This window comes from Rhodotorula paludigena, assembly GCF_050403205.1.
Source record: "Rhodotorula paludigena JCM10292 DNA, Rt_paludigena_JCM10292v1_ctg7, whole genome shotgun sequence".
Taxonomy (NCBI): Eukaryota; Fungi; Basidiomycota; class Microbotryomycetes; order Sporidiobolales; family Sporidiobolaceae; genus Rhodotorula; species Rhodotorula paludigena.
Genome location: NW_027481451.1, coordinates 366,711 through 380,694, shown reverse-complemented (window position 1 = coordinate 380,694; position 13,984 = coordinate 366,711). Strand labels below are relative to the sequence as shown.

At 62.7% G+C, this 13,984-nt stretch overlaps 6 protein-coding genes across 6 annotated transcripts; 3 read left to right on the top strand and 3 right to left on the bottom strand.

The window, feature by feature from the left end:
- Positions 1-149: 149 nt before the first annotated feature.
- On the bottom strand, positions 150-1,597 carry JCM10292_006172 (uncharacterized protein; the record flags this gene model as incomplete). Its single annotated transcript, XM_076647097.1, has 6 exons — positions 150-485; positions 543-702; positions 763-953; positions 1,020-1,095; positions 1,154-1,463; positions 1,537-1,597. The coding sequence occupies 6 exons, from the start codon at positions 1,595-1,597 to the stop codon at positions 150-152; spliced, it is 1,134 nt and encodes a 377-aa protein (XP_076507435.1).
- Positions 1,598-1,995: 398 nt separating this feature from the next.
- Positions 1,996-3,556, bottom strand: JCM10292_006171 (uncharacterized protein; the record flags this gene model as incomplete). The annotated part of the gene is made up of 6 exons (XM_076647096.1): positions 1,996-2,427; positions 2,490-2,658; positions 2,722-3,028; positions 3,115-3,119; positions 3,328-3,439; positions 3,499-3,556. 6 exons carry the CDS (start codon positions 3,554-3,556, stop codon positions 1,996-1,998), a joined length of 1,083 nt encoding a protein of 360 aa, XP_076507434.1.
- Positions 3,557-5,141: 1,585 nt separating this feature from the next.
- JCM10292_006170 (uncharacterized protein) lies at positions 5,142-7,419 on the top strand (the record flags this gene model as incomplete). The annotated part of the gene is made up of 9 exons (XM_076647095.1): positions 5,142-5,523; positions 5,587-5,906; positions 5,963-6,117; positions 6,174-6,270; positions 6,334-6,427; positions 6,489-6,849; positions 6,907-6,967; positions 7,028-7,152; positions 7,221-7,419. 9 exons carry the CDS (start codon positions 5,142-5,144, stop codon positions 7,417-7,419), a joined length of 1,794 nt encoding a protein of 597 aa, XP_076507433.1.
- A 228-nt stretch (positions 7,420-7,647) lies between these two features.
- On the bottom strand, positions 7,648-9,320 carry JCM10292_006169 (NADH:flavin oxidoreductase/NADH oxidase; the record flags this gene model as incomplete). Its single annotated transcript, XM_076647094.1, has 6 exons — positions 7,648-7,806; positions 7,872-7,997; positions 8,057-8,158; positions 8,215-8,813; positions 8,895-9,052; positions 9,124-9,320. 6 exons carry the CDS (start codon positions 9,318-9,320, stop codon positions 7,648-7,650), a joined length of 1,341 nt encoding a protein of 446 aa, XP_076507432.1.
- A 1,391-nt stretch (positions 9,321-10,711) lies between these two features.
- On the top strand, positions 10,712-12,199 carry JCM10292_006168 (uncharacterized protein; the record flags this gene model as incomplete). The annotated part of the gene is made up of 5 exons (XM_076647093.1): positions 10,712-10,772; positions 10,870-11,062; positions 11,129-11,195; positions 11,271-11,470; positions 11,533-12,199. 5 exons carry the CDS (start codon positions 10,712-10,714, stop codon positions 12,197-12,199), a joined length of 1,188 nt encoding a protein of 395 aa, XP_076507431.1.
- A 768-nt stretch (positions 12,200-12,967) lies between these two features.
- Positions 12,968-13,943, top strand: JCM10292_006167 (uncharacterized protein; the record flags this gene model as incomplete). Its single annotated transcript, XM_076647092.1, has 4 exons — positions 12,968-13,206; positions 13,270-13,342; positions 13,401-13,597; positions 13,670-13,943. The coding sequence occupies 4 exons, from the start codon at positions 12,968-12,970 to the stop codon at positions 13,941-13,943; spliced, it is 783 nt and encodes a 260-aa protein (XP_076507430.1).
- Between the last annotated feature and the right edge of the window lie 41 nt (positions 13,944-13,984).

The window sequence follows — 13,984 nt, the reverse complement described above, 5'->3', positions numbered from 1 at the left end:
AGTGCATGCTGCTTGTATGGAACGATGTCAAGGTATTGCAGGCAGGACACGTATGCGATGCGAACGTAGTGTATGCGAAAAGCGAAAGCCGTCCTCCTCTTCCTCCAGCTCCCGCCTGCCACCGGATCGTCGTGCCGTTCAGACGGACCCTACGGAGCGATTCCCGCCGGCGCAGTGCTAGGCGGCGCTTGGCTCGCAGCTCGATCCTCAGACTCTGCGCGCTCCTCGAAGTCCAGCGCGAGGACCGATTTGGCGCGCTTGCTCGGCGTGCTCGGCGTGCTCAGCTGCGAGGCGCTCAGCCTTGCGCGTTTCCTTGTCGGCAACGAGCCGTGCTTGACACGCGTGACGGAAGGAGGAGCAGTTGCCGGCGGAAGAGCTGGCGCATTCTCGTTCTCGTCGTCCGAGGCGTTCGAGGCGTCGGACCCGTCGACCGTGTCAGCGCGGAACAGGCCCGGCTGCGCTTCCACCTGCGACGCAGTGAGGTTCTATCCAGGCACTGGCGATTAGCGCATTGATAAAGTGAGGCTGCTGACGGGACGCACCTTGGGGAGCTCCTCCTTGGCCTTCTCGAGCTGGTCGCGCAGCGACTTGCGCACCCGCTTCAGCATCTTGAGCTCCTTCGCCTGGTCGCGACACCAGAACTCGTGCACGGGCAGGCGCTTGCGCGTGGTGACGGTGGGGCAGCCGGGCGTAGCAGTGCAACTGCGAAGGTCATGCAGATTAGTGCACGGACGAGCCTGCGGATGGGAGAGAAGAACGCACGGCCAGGCGTCGCACACGCGCTCGTGGATTTGCAGTTCGCGCCGCTCGCGGACCTGCTGGTCGCACTCGCGCGGACATGGCACGAGCGTGAACGGGCAGTCCGTCTCGCGGTGCTTGGCCAGTTTTGACGAGACGCCCTCGAACTCGCACCCTTGCTCAGCAGCGGGACATGGACGCGGGAAGAACTGACACTGCGATACAGTGAATGAGCTCGGTATGAGACATCGCCACGGGCTCAAAGAGAATACCTGGCGCACGTCGTCGAGGTGAGCCTTTTGCGCCACGAGAGGACCGGTCCAGCTGCAGCCGCGCGAGATGTTATGGCAGTAGACCCTGCACCGTGACGAGGTCTGAGTCGCTAGCAAGTTGGATCGAGCTTGGGAAAGCGCACACGAGTGACCCGATGATGGTTGCAAGCGACTCGGCTGCTGCCGGGTCCGCGACGAGGTCTTGCGAGCACAACGAGCATGCCGTCGGAGCTTGGCGCGGCATCACTTCCGCTTGCTGGCTGGTAGGCCTGGCATTCGAGCGGCTGCTGCTCTCCACAGCACCTCCGCCGGCTCCCGCGCCCTCATCACCGTTCGTCCCGTCTGCGACCGTGCCAGACGCACTCGCAGTCGGCGGAGGGAAGCGGCAGCCGCGGCACATGACGTGCGCCTTATCGCATACCTCGAGCGGTTCGCAAAGGCAGTCTTTGCAGACTGCGAGTCGGGAGCGAAGTGGGGGTCAGCGGAGCGCTCAGTCTGCTGTTCGTGAAGCGGGAGCGCAGCGCACCGGGGCGGAGGAGAAAGGCAGGCAGCGTCTTGTCGACAAATTCGTGCGTTGCGATGCCCATCTGTGCTCCTGCCAACGCTTGAAAGCGGTCGAAAAGGAGGAGGAGCTGATGAAGTTGCCGAGGTGCAAGCGTCGACGTGCAGGGGTGTAGCGGGTTCAGGAGCGGCTCTGCGCAAGACTGGAAGCGTCCGCAAGCTCGACAGCGCGGACTGAGCCCGAGAGGCGCGAGGGAGGAGGGCAAAATCGCGGTTCTGCGACCTCTTGCGCGTGTCGTTCGTCCTTTTGGAACAGCCGGGCCACCATGCTGGCATACACGGCTAAGCTTGTGAGCCAAACGCATGCAGAAGCGGAGGAGATAACGAATTGTTTGATTTTCGCACTCTCTCGTCTCTTCCGCGTGAGGAGGAAGGACAAACTCAATTTACCGGCACAGCCTGGAAACAACAGATACTGGCACATTTACTCCTCGTCCGTGAGCTCTTCCTCGACTGCGAGGCGGCGGCGCTGCGCGGGCGCCAAGTCGTCTTCGTCGTCCTCATCATCGAGCGGTGCGATCCGCTTCGGTCGATGACGCCACGGCAGTGGGACATCTGCTAAGTGACCGTCAGAAGCCGCTTCCTCGACAAGGTCGGCGGCGTCATCTAGATCGTGGGCGTGCTGTGGCGATCCGGCATCGTTTCCAGCGGCGTCCTCCTTGTTCGGGTCGTCCTCTCCCCCTAGCTGGTCCAAGTCAGTCTTGTTGTTGCCGTCAATGCCGTCCTTGACGTCGTCCGGGCTGGCGGAGGTGGCGCGTCGGAACAAGTTCTCCGCTGCCTCAATGCCGCCGGCATCGGGGGGAGAGGCGGCGTCCGACAAGGGAACGGGAGAGGCGGAGGGTGCTGCTCCGGCCGCCTGCGGACCGACTGTGTCAGAAAAAGAGCCCAAAGCGCCGGTTGAGGCACGCAGCTGCGCACCTTCTGCATATCAGCAAGTTGCTTCTTGAGCGCGGCAACCTCGTCCCGAGCAGCGTCAAGCTCGTCCGCTGCTTCGCGTGCCAGAGCGGCCTGTGCGTGGCAGTGCTCTTCGTGTTCGGCCAGATGCGCCTTTTGAGTGCGAGTCGGGCAGCCGATCGTTGCCGTGCACCTGCACGGGCCAGCAGTCAGCCGGCAAATCACGTTTGATAGTCAGGCCGAATGTGTCACGCACGGCCACCAAGCGCATTCTGCGCCATGCTCCTCGCCAGCGCCCCGCTCAAAGGAAGCAGGGCACCCGCGCGGGCAGTCAATGACCATCTTGACGCACTCGCCCTCGTGGTCCGTAAGTTTGCCCCGCTCGAGATCCTGCCCGCAGGAACGGGGACATGCGACGACGACCTTCGGGCAGACCTGCAGGTGAGCAGCCTCGTCCTTGGCGGCGTATCGTGCGGGGCAAGCGAGGCGGCAATCGACGATGCGGTGCGGACACGCAACTTCGTGCGCCGGCATATCCTTACGCAGCGTCCGTTCCTCGCAGTCTGGATGCGGACAGTCAATCATGAGGTATTGACACTGTGCAGGCTGATCAGCAAGTGGACGTTATCGCGCAATTGGGGTGACGCACCTCCGCTTTGTGGTTGCCAGGGTAGCGTGATTCGAAGACCATTTCGCGCGTGCCAGTCCAATCGCACTCTCGCCCGCCGTATGGACAAACACGTCTTCGTGCAGGGCGAAGAGGCAAGAATCAGTCGTTGAAGCTGCAGCCGAGGTCGCCGGGACTCACCGAAGCAGATCCACAATCTTGCCGACAGATTTAGCCGGAACCGAACGAGCGCACCGCCGATTTATGCAGCCTGGTTGCAAGCAGTAGGTCTTGCCTTTAAAGCATGTCGCGCAGCAGAAATGGAGGTCGCAAGAGACGACCGGGTCTTGGAGGACCTCCTCACAGCCTGAACGGCCTCAATATGAGCAGGTGAGCGGCACCATGCATAGCATTCGTGGAACGCACCGCCGCAGATCAAGGCGGAAGGGATGTCCTCTGCGAAAAGCCAGAGCCTGATTCCCATGCTTCTTTCGGGAGAGTCGCCAAGAGAGTCGATGAGACAGAACGGAGGGTTTGTGCCGTCGAAAGCGGTCAAACCGGACGCGGTCACGTTGAGTACTTCGAAGCTTCTCTGCGCAAGAGTTCGAAGCGTCAGGCGTGAGCGCAGCGATGAGATGGGGTATCCCGTTTGGAGGTACCGAGAGATCGAGACGACGAGGAGTAACAGCGCGTACAGAGCGTGGCCAGACCCAGTCGCACGCTTCGATGGTTCCGTTAACACGGTCGCTTGGGCAGAAGTGCGCGAGCGTGGCGGCGGTCCGTTACGAACCTGCGGTCGCGGTCCCACGCGTCCTCGTCGCCGGCTCGCCCGGCTCGTACAACTCTTGCTCCCGCTCCACACTCTCGCTCTCGTCGCATTCGCTCGTGAAGCTCACTCGCACATCAAGAAACCGTACACAGCTCGTGTGCATCTCGGCAGCGCTCTCCACGACCCTCGCTGCCCCTCACTCAACCTGCAACTTTTCACCTCCATCCGGCAAGGAGGCTCGTCGCAGCCTCTCTCCTAGACGAGCGACAGGCCCGGGGGGATGCAGAGACTGCTACGAAGTTCGCGGTGTCCGACCAAGGTCCGTGTCGGTGGCTCCGTCGACATCAGCCGGAGTGAGCGATGATGCAGGGACTCGGTTCGTCTTCGTTCTCTCGTCCGGTGCAGCATGCCCAGCAGACGAGCTAACAAGACGCGTTTGCAACAGGTTTGTCAGGTCGCCTGCCGACATCGCTTCCTTGCTCAATTCAGACTTCCTACGCTTGCCCTAAGTCTGCCCGTGAGACTGCTTGCGGCCGCGGTTCCGCGGGCCAGCATCGGCTCAAACAAGCTGTCTCGTGAGCAGCACCACGCGCGAACCCCCTTCTCCCTATCCCTACGGCTTGTCTTAAGGCTCTGAGCAGAGGTCCCTCCGGACGAGTCCGATTAGCTCGCAAGAGCGAAAGGCTCTCGTCCGCAGGCCTCACGTTCCCTTGCGGAATGGATTGCTCAGGATTGAGTCATAACTCGCCAAGAATGAAAGCGCCTGCACTGGTTGCGGGCGAGTCCTGAAGGTCGCGCATCTTCGCCGCCGTTCTGCGGTATCGGATCTTCCGTGCGCCGCCGCGTCAACTGCACGTTCTTCTGGAGCGTGTAGGGCGTGGCGGAAGGGCAGGATGAAACCGCATGGCAGAGTTGCGCGGCTCGACGACGCACATCCTCCCAAGCTTCCCACCCGTCTCTTCTGCTCAGGTGGACATGCCTCTGAAGGTCGCCTCACTTTGCTACGCACATTGCTTGTTGTGAAGACGTTCCACTCCGCCGCATATTCGCTGCGCTTCGCATTCCGCCCCGCTCTTCTTGCTCCCCGCTTTCCGCTCAGGCCTCGCCACTCCTGTTTGCTTCTCGGACATGCGGACGTCCCCTCGACAACGGTCCGGGGCGTCCGACGCTAAGCGCGCTATTCGCGGACTCTCCTATTCTCGCGGCAGCTAATTGACCTTTGTCCTTCTCCTTGACCTCCTCTTTCCTCTGTCCTTTTGCACTGAGCTCGCCGGTCGAGCCTGCGGTGCATCCCGCCGCCATGTCGAGTCAGCAATCGCATTCGCCCACCGACTCGTTCTTCTCCACGACGACAGCAGACGTCGTAGGCAGTTACATGTCGGCCCAGGACCATGGGGACGATAACGCTCCTTCCAGCCGTATGTCCACCTCGACCATCCGTCGCGCCCCTTCCCCAGCCAGCGTGCACTCCGCGCCGGTCCCGCGCCGTGACGCGGCCGACGCGATTTCGCTCCGGTCCCTCCAGTCGCCACCCTCGACTGCGAAGTCGGCACAACCCCTACTCCCGGTCTCTTCCGCACCCTCTTCTGCGCACACCACGGTCAGCATACCGCCGCACAGCCGCGAGTCAACGAGCTCGACCTTAACGGCGACGGTCGTCGACGTGGAGACGGGCCCATTCGGTGAGCACCACCGACCTATACCGGCGCAAGAGAGCAGGCTGACGGATTGTCGTGCGGGCGCAGGTGATAATCAAAAGCCCGACCATTCACGCCTCGCTCACTCCGCAAGCTCGTCATCCGCCCACAGCGAAAGCGCCTTTGTCGAGCTCCTCCCGCGCTTCGAGCGTCACTCGACGCCTTCGCCGACAACCAGCTATCCACCCTCCACACATTCGAAGGCCGAGCGATCCAGTCGAAGGAGTAGCGGCGACAGCGAGACGCTCGCGCCACCGCCTGACGGCGGGTGGAGGGCCTGGGGGAACGTCCTCGGCGGCTTCCTCGCGCTCTTCGCCTCTTTCGGCGTGGTCAATGCATTCGGTGTCTATCAAGCATACTATCAAGTCGTGAGCTGGTCTTTCTTCTCCATATTCAGAGTCGCTCATCGCATCTCGCATCGCAGTACCTGTTCCCTGACAGATCGCCCAGCGAAATCAGCTGGGTTGGCTCAACACAGCTCTGCCTCTTCTTCCTGTGCTCGCTCATCTCGGGCCCCGCTTTCGACAAGGGCTACTTCCGTCATGTCGTCGGGCTTGGCTCTGTGCTCTTCGTCCTGTCGTGCGTTCGTGCTCTGCAGGACGCGCCTCGTCCGAGCTGATCATTTCACTCTACAGCATTTTCCTCGTACCCGAGCTGCGCAGCTTCGAACAAGTCATTGGTGTTCAGGGAGTTCTCGCCGGTTTCGGTGTCGGGCTCATTTTCGTCCCCAGCGTGCGTGTCGCCGCCACCCTTGTCTCGCTGAGCAAGCAGAAGACTGATCTTTCGCGGCTGTAGTTGAGCGTCCAGAACCATTGGTTCGATCGGCGTCGAGTGCTAGCTGTCGGCATCGTTGCGAGCGGCTCAAGCGTCGGCGGAGTCTGCTATCCGAGTGGGTCTTCGCAGCGATTCTGCGCACGGCATCCTCCGCTGAGCTGTCTGCCCGCACACAGTTATGCTCAATCGACTTTTCGTGAACCCGGATGTCGGCTTCGCGAATGCCGTGCGCGCCAGTGGAGGCTTGACGGCTGGCTGCCTGCTCCTCGCCAACCTCCTGATGTTCCCGCATCCCGACCGCAAGCTCGCCAAGAAGCCCCCGCCGCCCCCGCTCAAGTCGCTCTTCACCGCGCCTTTCAACACCCTCGTCATAGGCGCCCTCCTGCTCGATGCCGGGCTCTGGATGCCACCCTTCTTCCTCGAAGTGTATGCGCGTGCGAAAGGCGGGTCGCACATCACGACCGAATACTCGGTCGCGCTGTACAACGCCGGCAGCTTCTTCGGGCGCATTATCCCCGCCGCGCTCGCGCGTTACCTGTGCGTTGTTCGCGCTGCTCACGTGACCGTCGGCGATTGATGCGCGTCTTTTGACAGCGGCACGCTCAACATGCAAGCTGCCTGTTGCGGTATTGCCGGCGTCGTTCTCTTTTGCATGGTGCGCTGCTACCGTCTTGACTTTGTGCTACGTTGGGGTACTGACGCGCTCCCGCTGCAGCACGTCATGACCAGCGACTCCGCGTTGATCGCCTTTGCGGTCCTGTACGGCTTCTTCTCCGGCGGCTTCCTCGCCCTCGTCTCGCCCTCGATCGTGAGCATCTCGAAGGACATCAGCGAGATTGGGTGCGTCCAAGTCGCCGCCCGTCCCCACTAGGTGCACCGCGGTCTCATTCACATTTCCTGGAACGCAGACTCCGCCAAGGTGTCGCCTTCGTTATCGTCGCCGGCGGGGCAGTCGGCTGCAATCCTATCGCGGGCCGCCTTTACGCCCTGCACAACGACTTCTTGCACCCGATTGTCTTCGCCGGCAGCATGGTTCTCGCTGGCTCGGCCTTTTTCGCGCTTGGGCGCTTCCTGCATGCAAAGGAAGTCGGGACGTGGCGAGTGTAGTGCGATGGGCTGTGACGGCGCTTTCGCGGGCGAAGGCGCCGCCTCTTCTCTCACTCGTTGTTGGTACATAGACGGGAAGTGGAATTACGGATGCGTCTCGTCCTCTGGTCACTCTCTGCGACGGCAATGATACGTTCGCCATCACGCGAGGTCTATTCACAGCCAGCACACCTGTCATGCGAGGTCTATGCACAGCGAGCACACATCCTTTCTACTGAGTGTAGGTGTCTAGTGCTTCTTGCTCTCCTCCTGCTCCGCCTTCGGCTTCGTCATCATGCGCGTGTAGGCGCGCTGGTACTGGACGGGCACGTTGACGACCGTGTCGAGCTCCTGCGCCCAGTTGAGCACGAGCGAAGGGTCGCGGAGGAACTCGCGGGCGCACGAGATCTGAGAAAGTAGCTCGACGATGAGTCAGGTGCTTGCGGACGGAAGCGTGGGAACGAGAGACGCACCACATCGGCCTGCCCCTTCTGCAGGATGTCCTCGGCCTGCTTGCCGTTCGTAATGAGGCCGACGGATGAGACCGGAATCTTCTCCTCCTCAGTGAGCGAGCTGCGAATCTGCTCGGCGAAGGGGACCTGCGAGAACTCATAGCGTAAGGGCCTTGCCAAGGTAGCGCAAGGAGCATTCGACGAACCTGGTAGCCTGGACCGACGCTGATCTTCTGACGAGGGGTGTTGCCGGCCGACGAGATGTCGACGAGGTCAATGCCAGCCTTGATAGCCTCCTTGACGAAGATCTGCGAACGTCGGTGTCAGCGATGAGGGTCAAGGGTGCAAAGTCGATACTACGCACCTTGGACTGCTCGATGCCCCAGGAGATAAACTCGCCCTGGTCGTCCTTCTCTCCCTCAGGCCACCAGTCGGACGCCGAAATGCGCATCCAGAGCGACTTCTCCTTCGGGAGCGTCTCGCGCATGATGCGCAGGATCTCGAGCGGGAGCCGCATGCGGTTCTCGAGCGACCCGCCATACTGGTCCGTCCGCTTGTTCGACACGGGCGACAAGAAGTTGTGGATCCCGTAGCCGTGTGCGGCGTGCAGCTCGACGACCTGCGCGCCGGCGCGGTCGGCGCGAGCAGTCGCAGCGCGGAACGCCTCCTTGAGCTCGTCAATGTCCTTGAGCGACATCTCGCGCGGGTGCGGGAACGTCTCCTCATCGTACGAGATAGCCGACGGGGCCATCACGTCGTCGGTCCAGCCGCCAGCGCGACCGTTCGTCGCAACATGCGACTTGAGAGGGGGCGCGATTGTCGAGGTGTCGAGCCAGGGTGCGAGAGTGGACGTCTTGCGCCCTCCGTGACCCAGTTGGATCGCAGGGATCGAGCCTTGCGTACGGATGAAGTCAAAGATGGGCTTGAGCGCGGAAGCCTGACGGTCGTTCCAGAGGCCCGAGTCTGCGGAATCGAAGTGCGCGTAAGCCGGAGAGCCCTAGCATTTCGCCTATCTCTGACGGCGTGCGGGTCCTTCTTACTCACCATTGGGCGAAAGACGACCGTTCGGGAGGACCGAGGTGGCCTCGACCATGGTGACGGCGGCGCCACGAAGAGCAAACTGGCCAAGGTGCACGAGGTGGTACGGCGTGAGGCAGCCGATGTCGGGACCATCCTGCTCGCACGAGTAGTTGCACATGGGTCTGTGCTCGTGGGATCATCAGCTCTTGTACAAGGTCGACGTGAGGCGACACAGCGAGAAAGCGGAACGCACGCGACGAGGATGCGGTTCTTGAGCTCAAGCTTGCCCGTCTTGCCGACGGTCAAGGGCTGGAAGAGGAGTGGCACCTCCTTGTTCTGCGGCCAGTCCTTGTCGCTGAGGGCGGTGCCGGCAGGAGGGACGGTCGCCGGCTGGAAGTACGGAGCATTGGGGACGCCCTCGTTGACGACCTCGGGGTGTTCGGCAGGCATTGTGCTGGTCCTCGCGAGCGTGTCTAGCGGAGCAAAGGTGAACACAAGAGCGAGAGAGTAGCTACGGCCGAAGCCGATCGAGCATCCGGTGGTGCAAGGCCGCGAGGCCGAAGGTTGGCTTCGTCAGCTTTGCCTTTTCCCGCGCGAATCCGGTTCACTGCGCTGCTGACAGAGCTTTGCGCACGGTGCAGAAGCTGTCCACCCCCCTCAAATTGCCCTCGCTTCGGCCGCTCGTGCCGAGGCCTACATCTCTCAATTCCGTCATTCCGATGACAAACCACGTTCTTCGCGTCGACCCGTGCAGGGCCCCGATGTACTTCAGCGCTCCACATTGCTTTCGCCAACGTGCCACACACCGAGGCTCGGTCTCGGCGAGAGGGAGGATATGCGCCTCGCTCGACGAAGTCGCTCAAGCTGATGAGAACGGGCAGCACGGTCTGAAGCATGCCGGCCGCTGGACAGCGCTTCTGCTCTCTCAGTCACGCTTTCCGCGGTCGTGGAGCGCTCTGGAACGTCTTCGGCGCGACCTCGATGTCGCTCTGGTCTACCGGGCTCGAGGCTGAAGAGCATCGCCTCGCGGACACTAGTCAATCAGCTTCGAAGACTGTCCGCCTGACTGCACACTTTTTGCTTGCATTCCGATCCGACGAAAACAGCGTGACCTCGCTTCAGTGCCCTTGGACACGTCAACGCTCTGCTGCTGCCGGATGGTGCGCTCTCTGTTCCTCGGATATTTACGGAGCAGGCCGGCTCGCCTGGGATTTGCAGGCACTCTGCTGCTCTGACCCACTCCGCGTACGCGTGTGTACAGAATGTGCGTGTACGAGGTCGGAGAGACAGGCGGGCGACAGCTCATTTGCTCTTGCCGAGCTTTTTCCATGCTCAATTCCTTCAGGCCGCCTGTCGAAAGTCGATGACATTGCACCAACACGCTGCTTACTTTGAGTACCGCCTCCGGAGTTGGACCTCGCCAGGTCGGCGAGAAGCGTGAGCTGCGAGGTGCACTGCGAGCGGAAGAAGAGAGACCGGAGGTCACTCGCTCTGGCGGGCACTCGAAGCGCGTCATTTCGATGCACGTCCCCAAAAAGGCCGCTGCAAGGCTGCGGGACTACTCGAGAGCAGTCCGGACAGTCCGCGGAGAGACAGCTGCAGCTCGACGCGTTACCTTGGAGGAAGCTCTTGCCCGTATTCCTCTCTCGCCCCTGCCGTGCACAACCGCCTTGCTCGTACTGCATCTTCGCGACACTCTGTTATCTTGCGCGAGCCCACTCCCGCTGTCCCGCGCTTGCCCATCGCCCCGCTCGCACCTCGCGACTCACATCGTCACTCCCGCGCCACCTGGATCGACACACCCCAAAGCGACACCCTCAGCAAAATCACGCACTGTCAAGATGCCTGCGCCAGCCGCCGACCGTTTCGTCGCGCCGCTCGCGGACGCCATGCGCTGCTCCGGTGAGTAATGAGAATGGCGCTCTTCCTCCGCTTGTCCCTACCGTACAAGCGCGTTTCTTCGGACGCTGACAAGCTTGCCTCGATACGAGGTGTGCAGACTGCGCCCAAGCCGCGTACCCGCCCGTTGCCGTCTGCCTCGAGACCGAGGGCCCCTGCGTCCTCTGCTCGACCTGCTGGTGTAAATGGCGCGACGGCTGGTGCTTCCGCAAACTCTGCCCTTGGTGCAGTGCGCCCAAGCTCACTGAGCCCAAGGAGTCGCGCCTGTACCACATCAAGTTCGAGTCGCTCAAGTCTGTTCCGCCCCTTTCGTGCCGGCCTCTCGACGCTCGCTGATCAAGCCAACGCATTATCTGTAGGCTCCGCTGCGAACACAACGAATGCGACTGGATCGGCACGCTCAAGCAGTCGGTTGCGCACGAGAGGGTGCGCCGATCGCTTCCTCATCGCAACTCGTCCCGTCGGTTGATTCCACAACACCCTATTTGCGCGCGCGAGCAGAAGTGCAAGTTCCGCCTCATTATGTGCTACGTGTGTGGACACGAGCACAAGAGCCACGAGGCCGCAGTGCACACGACCGTCTGCAACGGCAGGCAGGTTGAGTGCCCACGCGGCGGGATGAACTGCTGCGGGACACCTCGCAGCGGCCTTTACCGCCTCGACCAGGAGCACAAGCACGAGGTCGTGTGCCCTTCTCACCCGTGCGCCTGCACCACTCCTCTGTCTCGGCTCTCGCGTTCGTCCTGACTGGCATTCTCTACAGCTGTCGCAACTACGCCATCTGCAATACGCGTACGACGGTCCACCTTCTTCCGTCGCACGAGGCTACCTGCTCAAGGTCGCTCCTCGAGTTGCAGCAGCGCGACCGCGCGATCGCGTCCTTCCGGGCCTCGCAGGCGGGGCTCGAAGCGCACCTCCTCCGCGCCAAGCAGGACCTCCAGCTCGAGCGCGCGCGCCGTGACGGCCTGCAAGAGCTTAAGGATGAAGCTCTCATTCGGGCCCAGGACGCCGAGGAGCAGCTCGAGATCGAGCGGGGCGACGCGTCCAACGAGCGCAAGCGGGTCCGCACCGAGACCGTCGAGCTCAAGAACAAAATCGCGACCTACGACAAGCGCCTGACGGACGAGGAGGCGCTCCGCAGAAGGTGCCAGAGTCTTGCGTCCGAGCGCGCGAGCAAGATCCGTGACCTCGAGACTCGCATCCGCCAGCTCGAGAGTGGGACGGCGGTCAAGTCGGAACGCGAGGCGTCGTCTGCGCCGTCGGCCCGCCAGCGCTCCCCGTCGCGCTCGCGTCCGCCCCAGAGCCCGCCGACTGACCGCGGACGCCGCAGCGGAGGAGGCGATGGCGGCACGTCGCTCCTGTCGAGGATCTCGCGCGGTTCGGTCCCGTCGCAGCGCTCGTCGCGCGACTACCGCCACCAGCCGTACTAGTTCTCGTTGCTCGACACGCTTAGTATCGTCCACTCTTTCTGTAACGCGGTTTTGCGCGCCTTGTGGCTTCTCTCGCTCGCCTTTCGTTGCGCGGAAGGACGGGTGGCGCTCCTCGCGGCCTCGTCCCTCCTTTTCAAAGAGAAGCTGGACGCTGCCCTACCCCACCTTTGCTCATCTCTCGCAGTACATGTTTTCGTTCTACGCTGTGTAGTCTCTGGGCCTCGCTGTCCTCCGTCAACCGCTGCGATCGAGTCTTGCGCACTTCGCGTAGCCGGTCCAGATGGCTATCTTCGCTCGGATCCGGCTTGCAGCCGTCACAGCGTCTGCTTGAATCCAGCCGAGAAGCACAAGAGCCAGAGCGACCAGGAAAGGCTGACCAGCACCTGGAGTACGCGGAGGACTAGGCGAAAGTATGTTGCGCCAGTGAATACCTCCTCCTCTGCTATCACGCCGCAGCTCTCTAACGGAGTCCAGACGCCGTAGTGCTATTGCAAGTGCCTCGGATGACGAGCTTCGAAGTTGACTTTCGGCCTGAAAGTGGCCCTCGACCCTCTTCCGCGCCTTCGTCTCATTCCCTCACCTCTCGCGGCGCCCGTGGACCCACGAGACTGCTCGTGGACTACATTTGCCGTCCGTTCAGAGTTTCGAAAGGCACGCGCAACCGCCCCATCGCCTCCGCCACCTTCTCCGCCTCTTCAGCCCCACCTCGACCCGACCGCTTTTTCTTCCTTCCACGCCTCCCGACCCTCGCGAGAAGAGCTCGGAACAATGGGCAAGGACCTCGAATCGTTCGTGACGGCCCTCCCGGCCTGGCTGCACTGCCCCGTCTGCCTCGAAGCCGCCTATCCGCCGCTCCTCGTCTGCGCGGAGCAGCACATCGTGTGCCAGGCGTGCGTCGGCGACATCCTTGCGAGCGAGAGGGGCACGACGTGCCCGACGTGCAGGAGGGCGATGGCGAAGAGGGTCGAGGTGAGCCCGCTCGCGAAGAGGGCGTTCGACGAGTACAAGTGCGTCTTTCTGCGTCCATGCGAGACTCTACACCGGCTGAGCACTGGCGACCCTGCTCACAGGTACAGGTGCCGCGACCCCGACTGCGACTGGGTCGGCAGCGTTGCCGAAGAAGAGGACCATGCGCGCAACACCGTCTGCTACGCTTCTTCGCCTTTTGACGACGCTCTCTTCTGACCCCGCCCGCTCGCAGTGCCTGCAGCGCAAGGTCATCTGTCGCTTCTGCGCCGAGCTCGTCACCCTGCGCAAGCAGGAGGACCACGTCCGCGCCGAATGCCCGAACGCGACCATCGCCTGTCCGCGCGGCGGCGCTCACTGCGGCGGGCCGCTCAAGGGCATGCTGAAGCGGCGCGAGCTGGACGCGCACGAAAAGATCTGTGCCGAGTGGCCGTGCGTCGTCCCATGATACCGGCTCTGCGCGTGTGTTGTCCTGCAGCTCACCGCCGCTCGACCGCCTCGCAGCTGCCGCGCGTCGCAGTGCACGACGCGCACGACGCTCGTCAACCGCCCGGCGCACGAGCTGTGGTGCCTCAACGCGTGCATGGACCTGCAGAACCTCCGGCGGGACGTGCGCTCGCTCGAGAGCCGCAACGTCCGCCTCGCGGCGGAGGTCGAGGCGCTCAAGCAGCAGCAGGGCGGCGGTGGTGCGCGCTCGAGGTCGCCGAGGCAGCTGGTGATGGATCTCGAGGTCGGGCCGCTAACGACGAAGCGCTCGGCGACGGGCGCAAGTCAGTAGTTCGACCGCCCGACAAAGGTGCCACGCACAATCGAGACGAT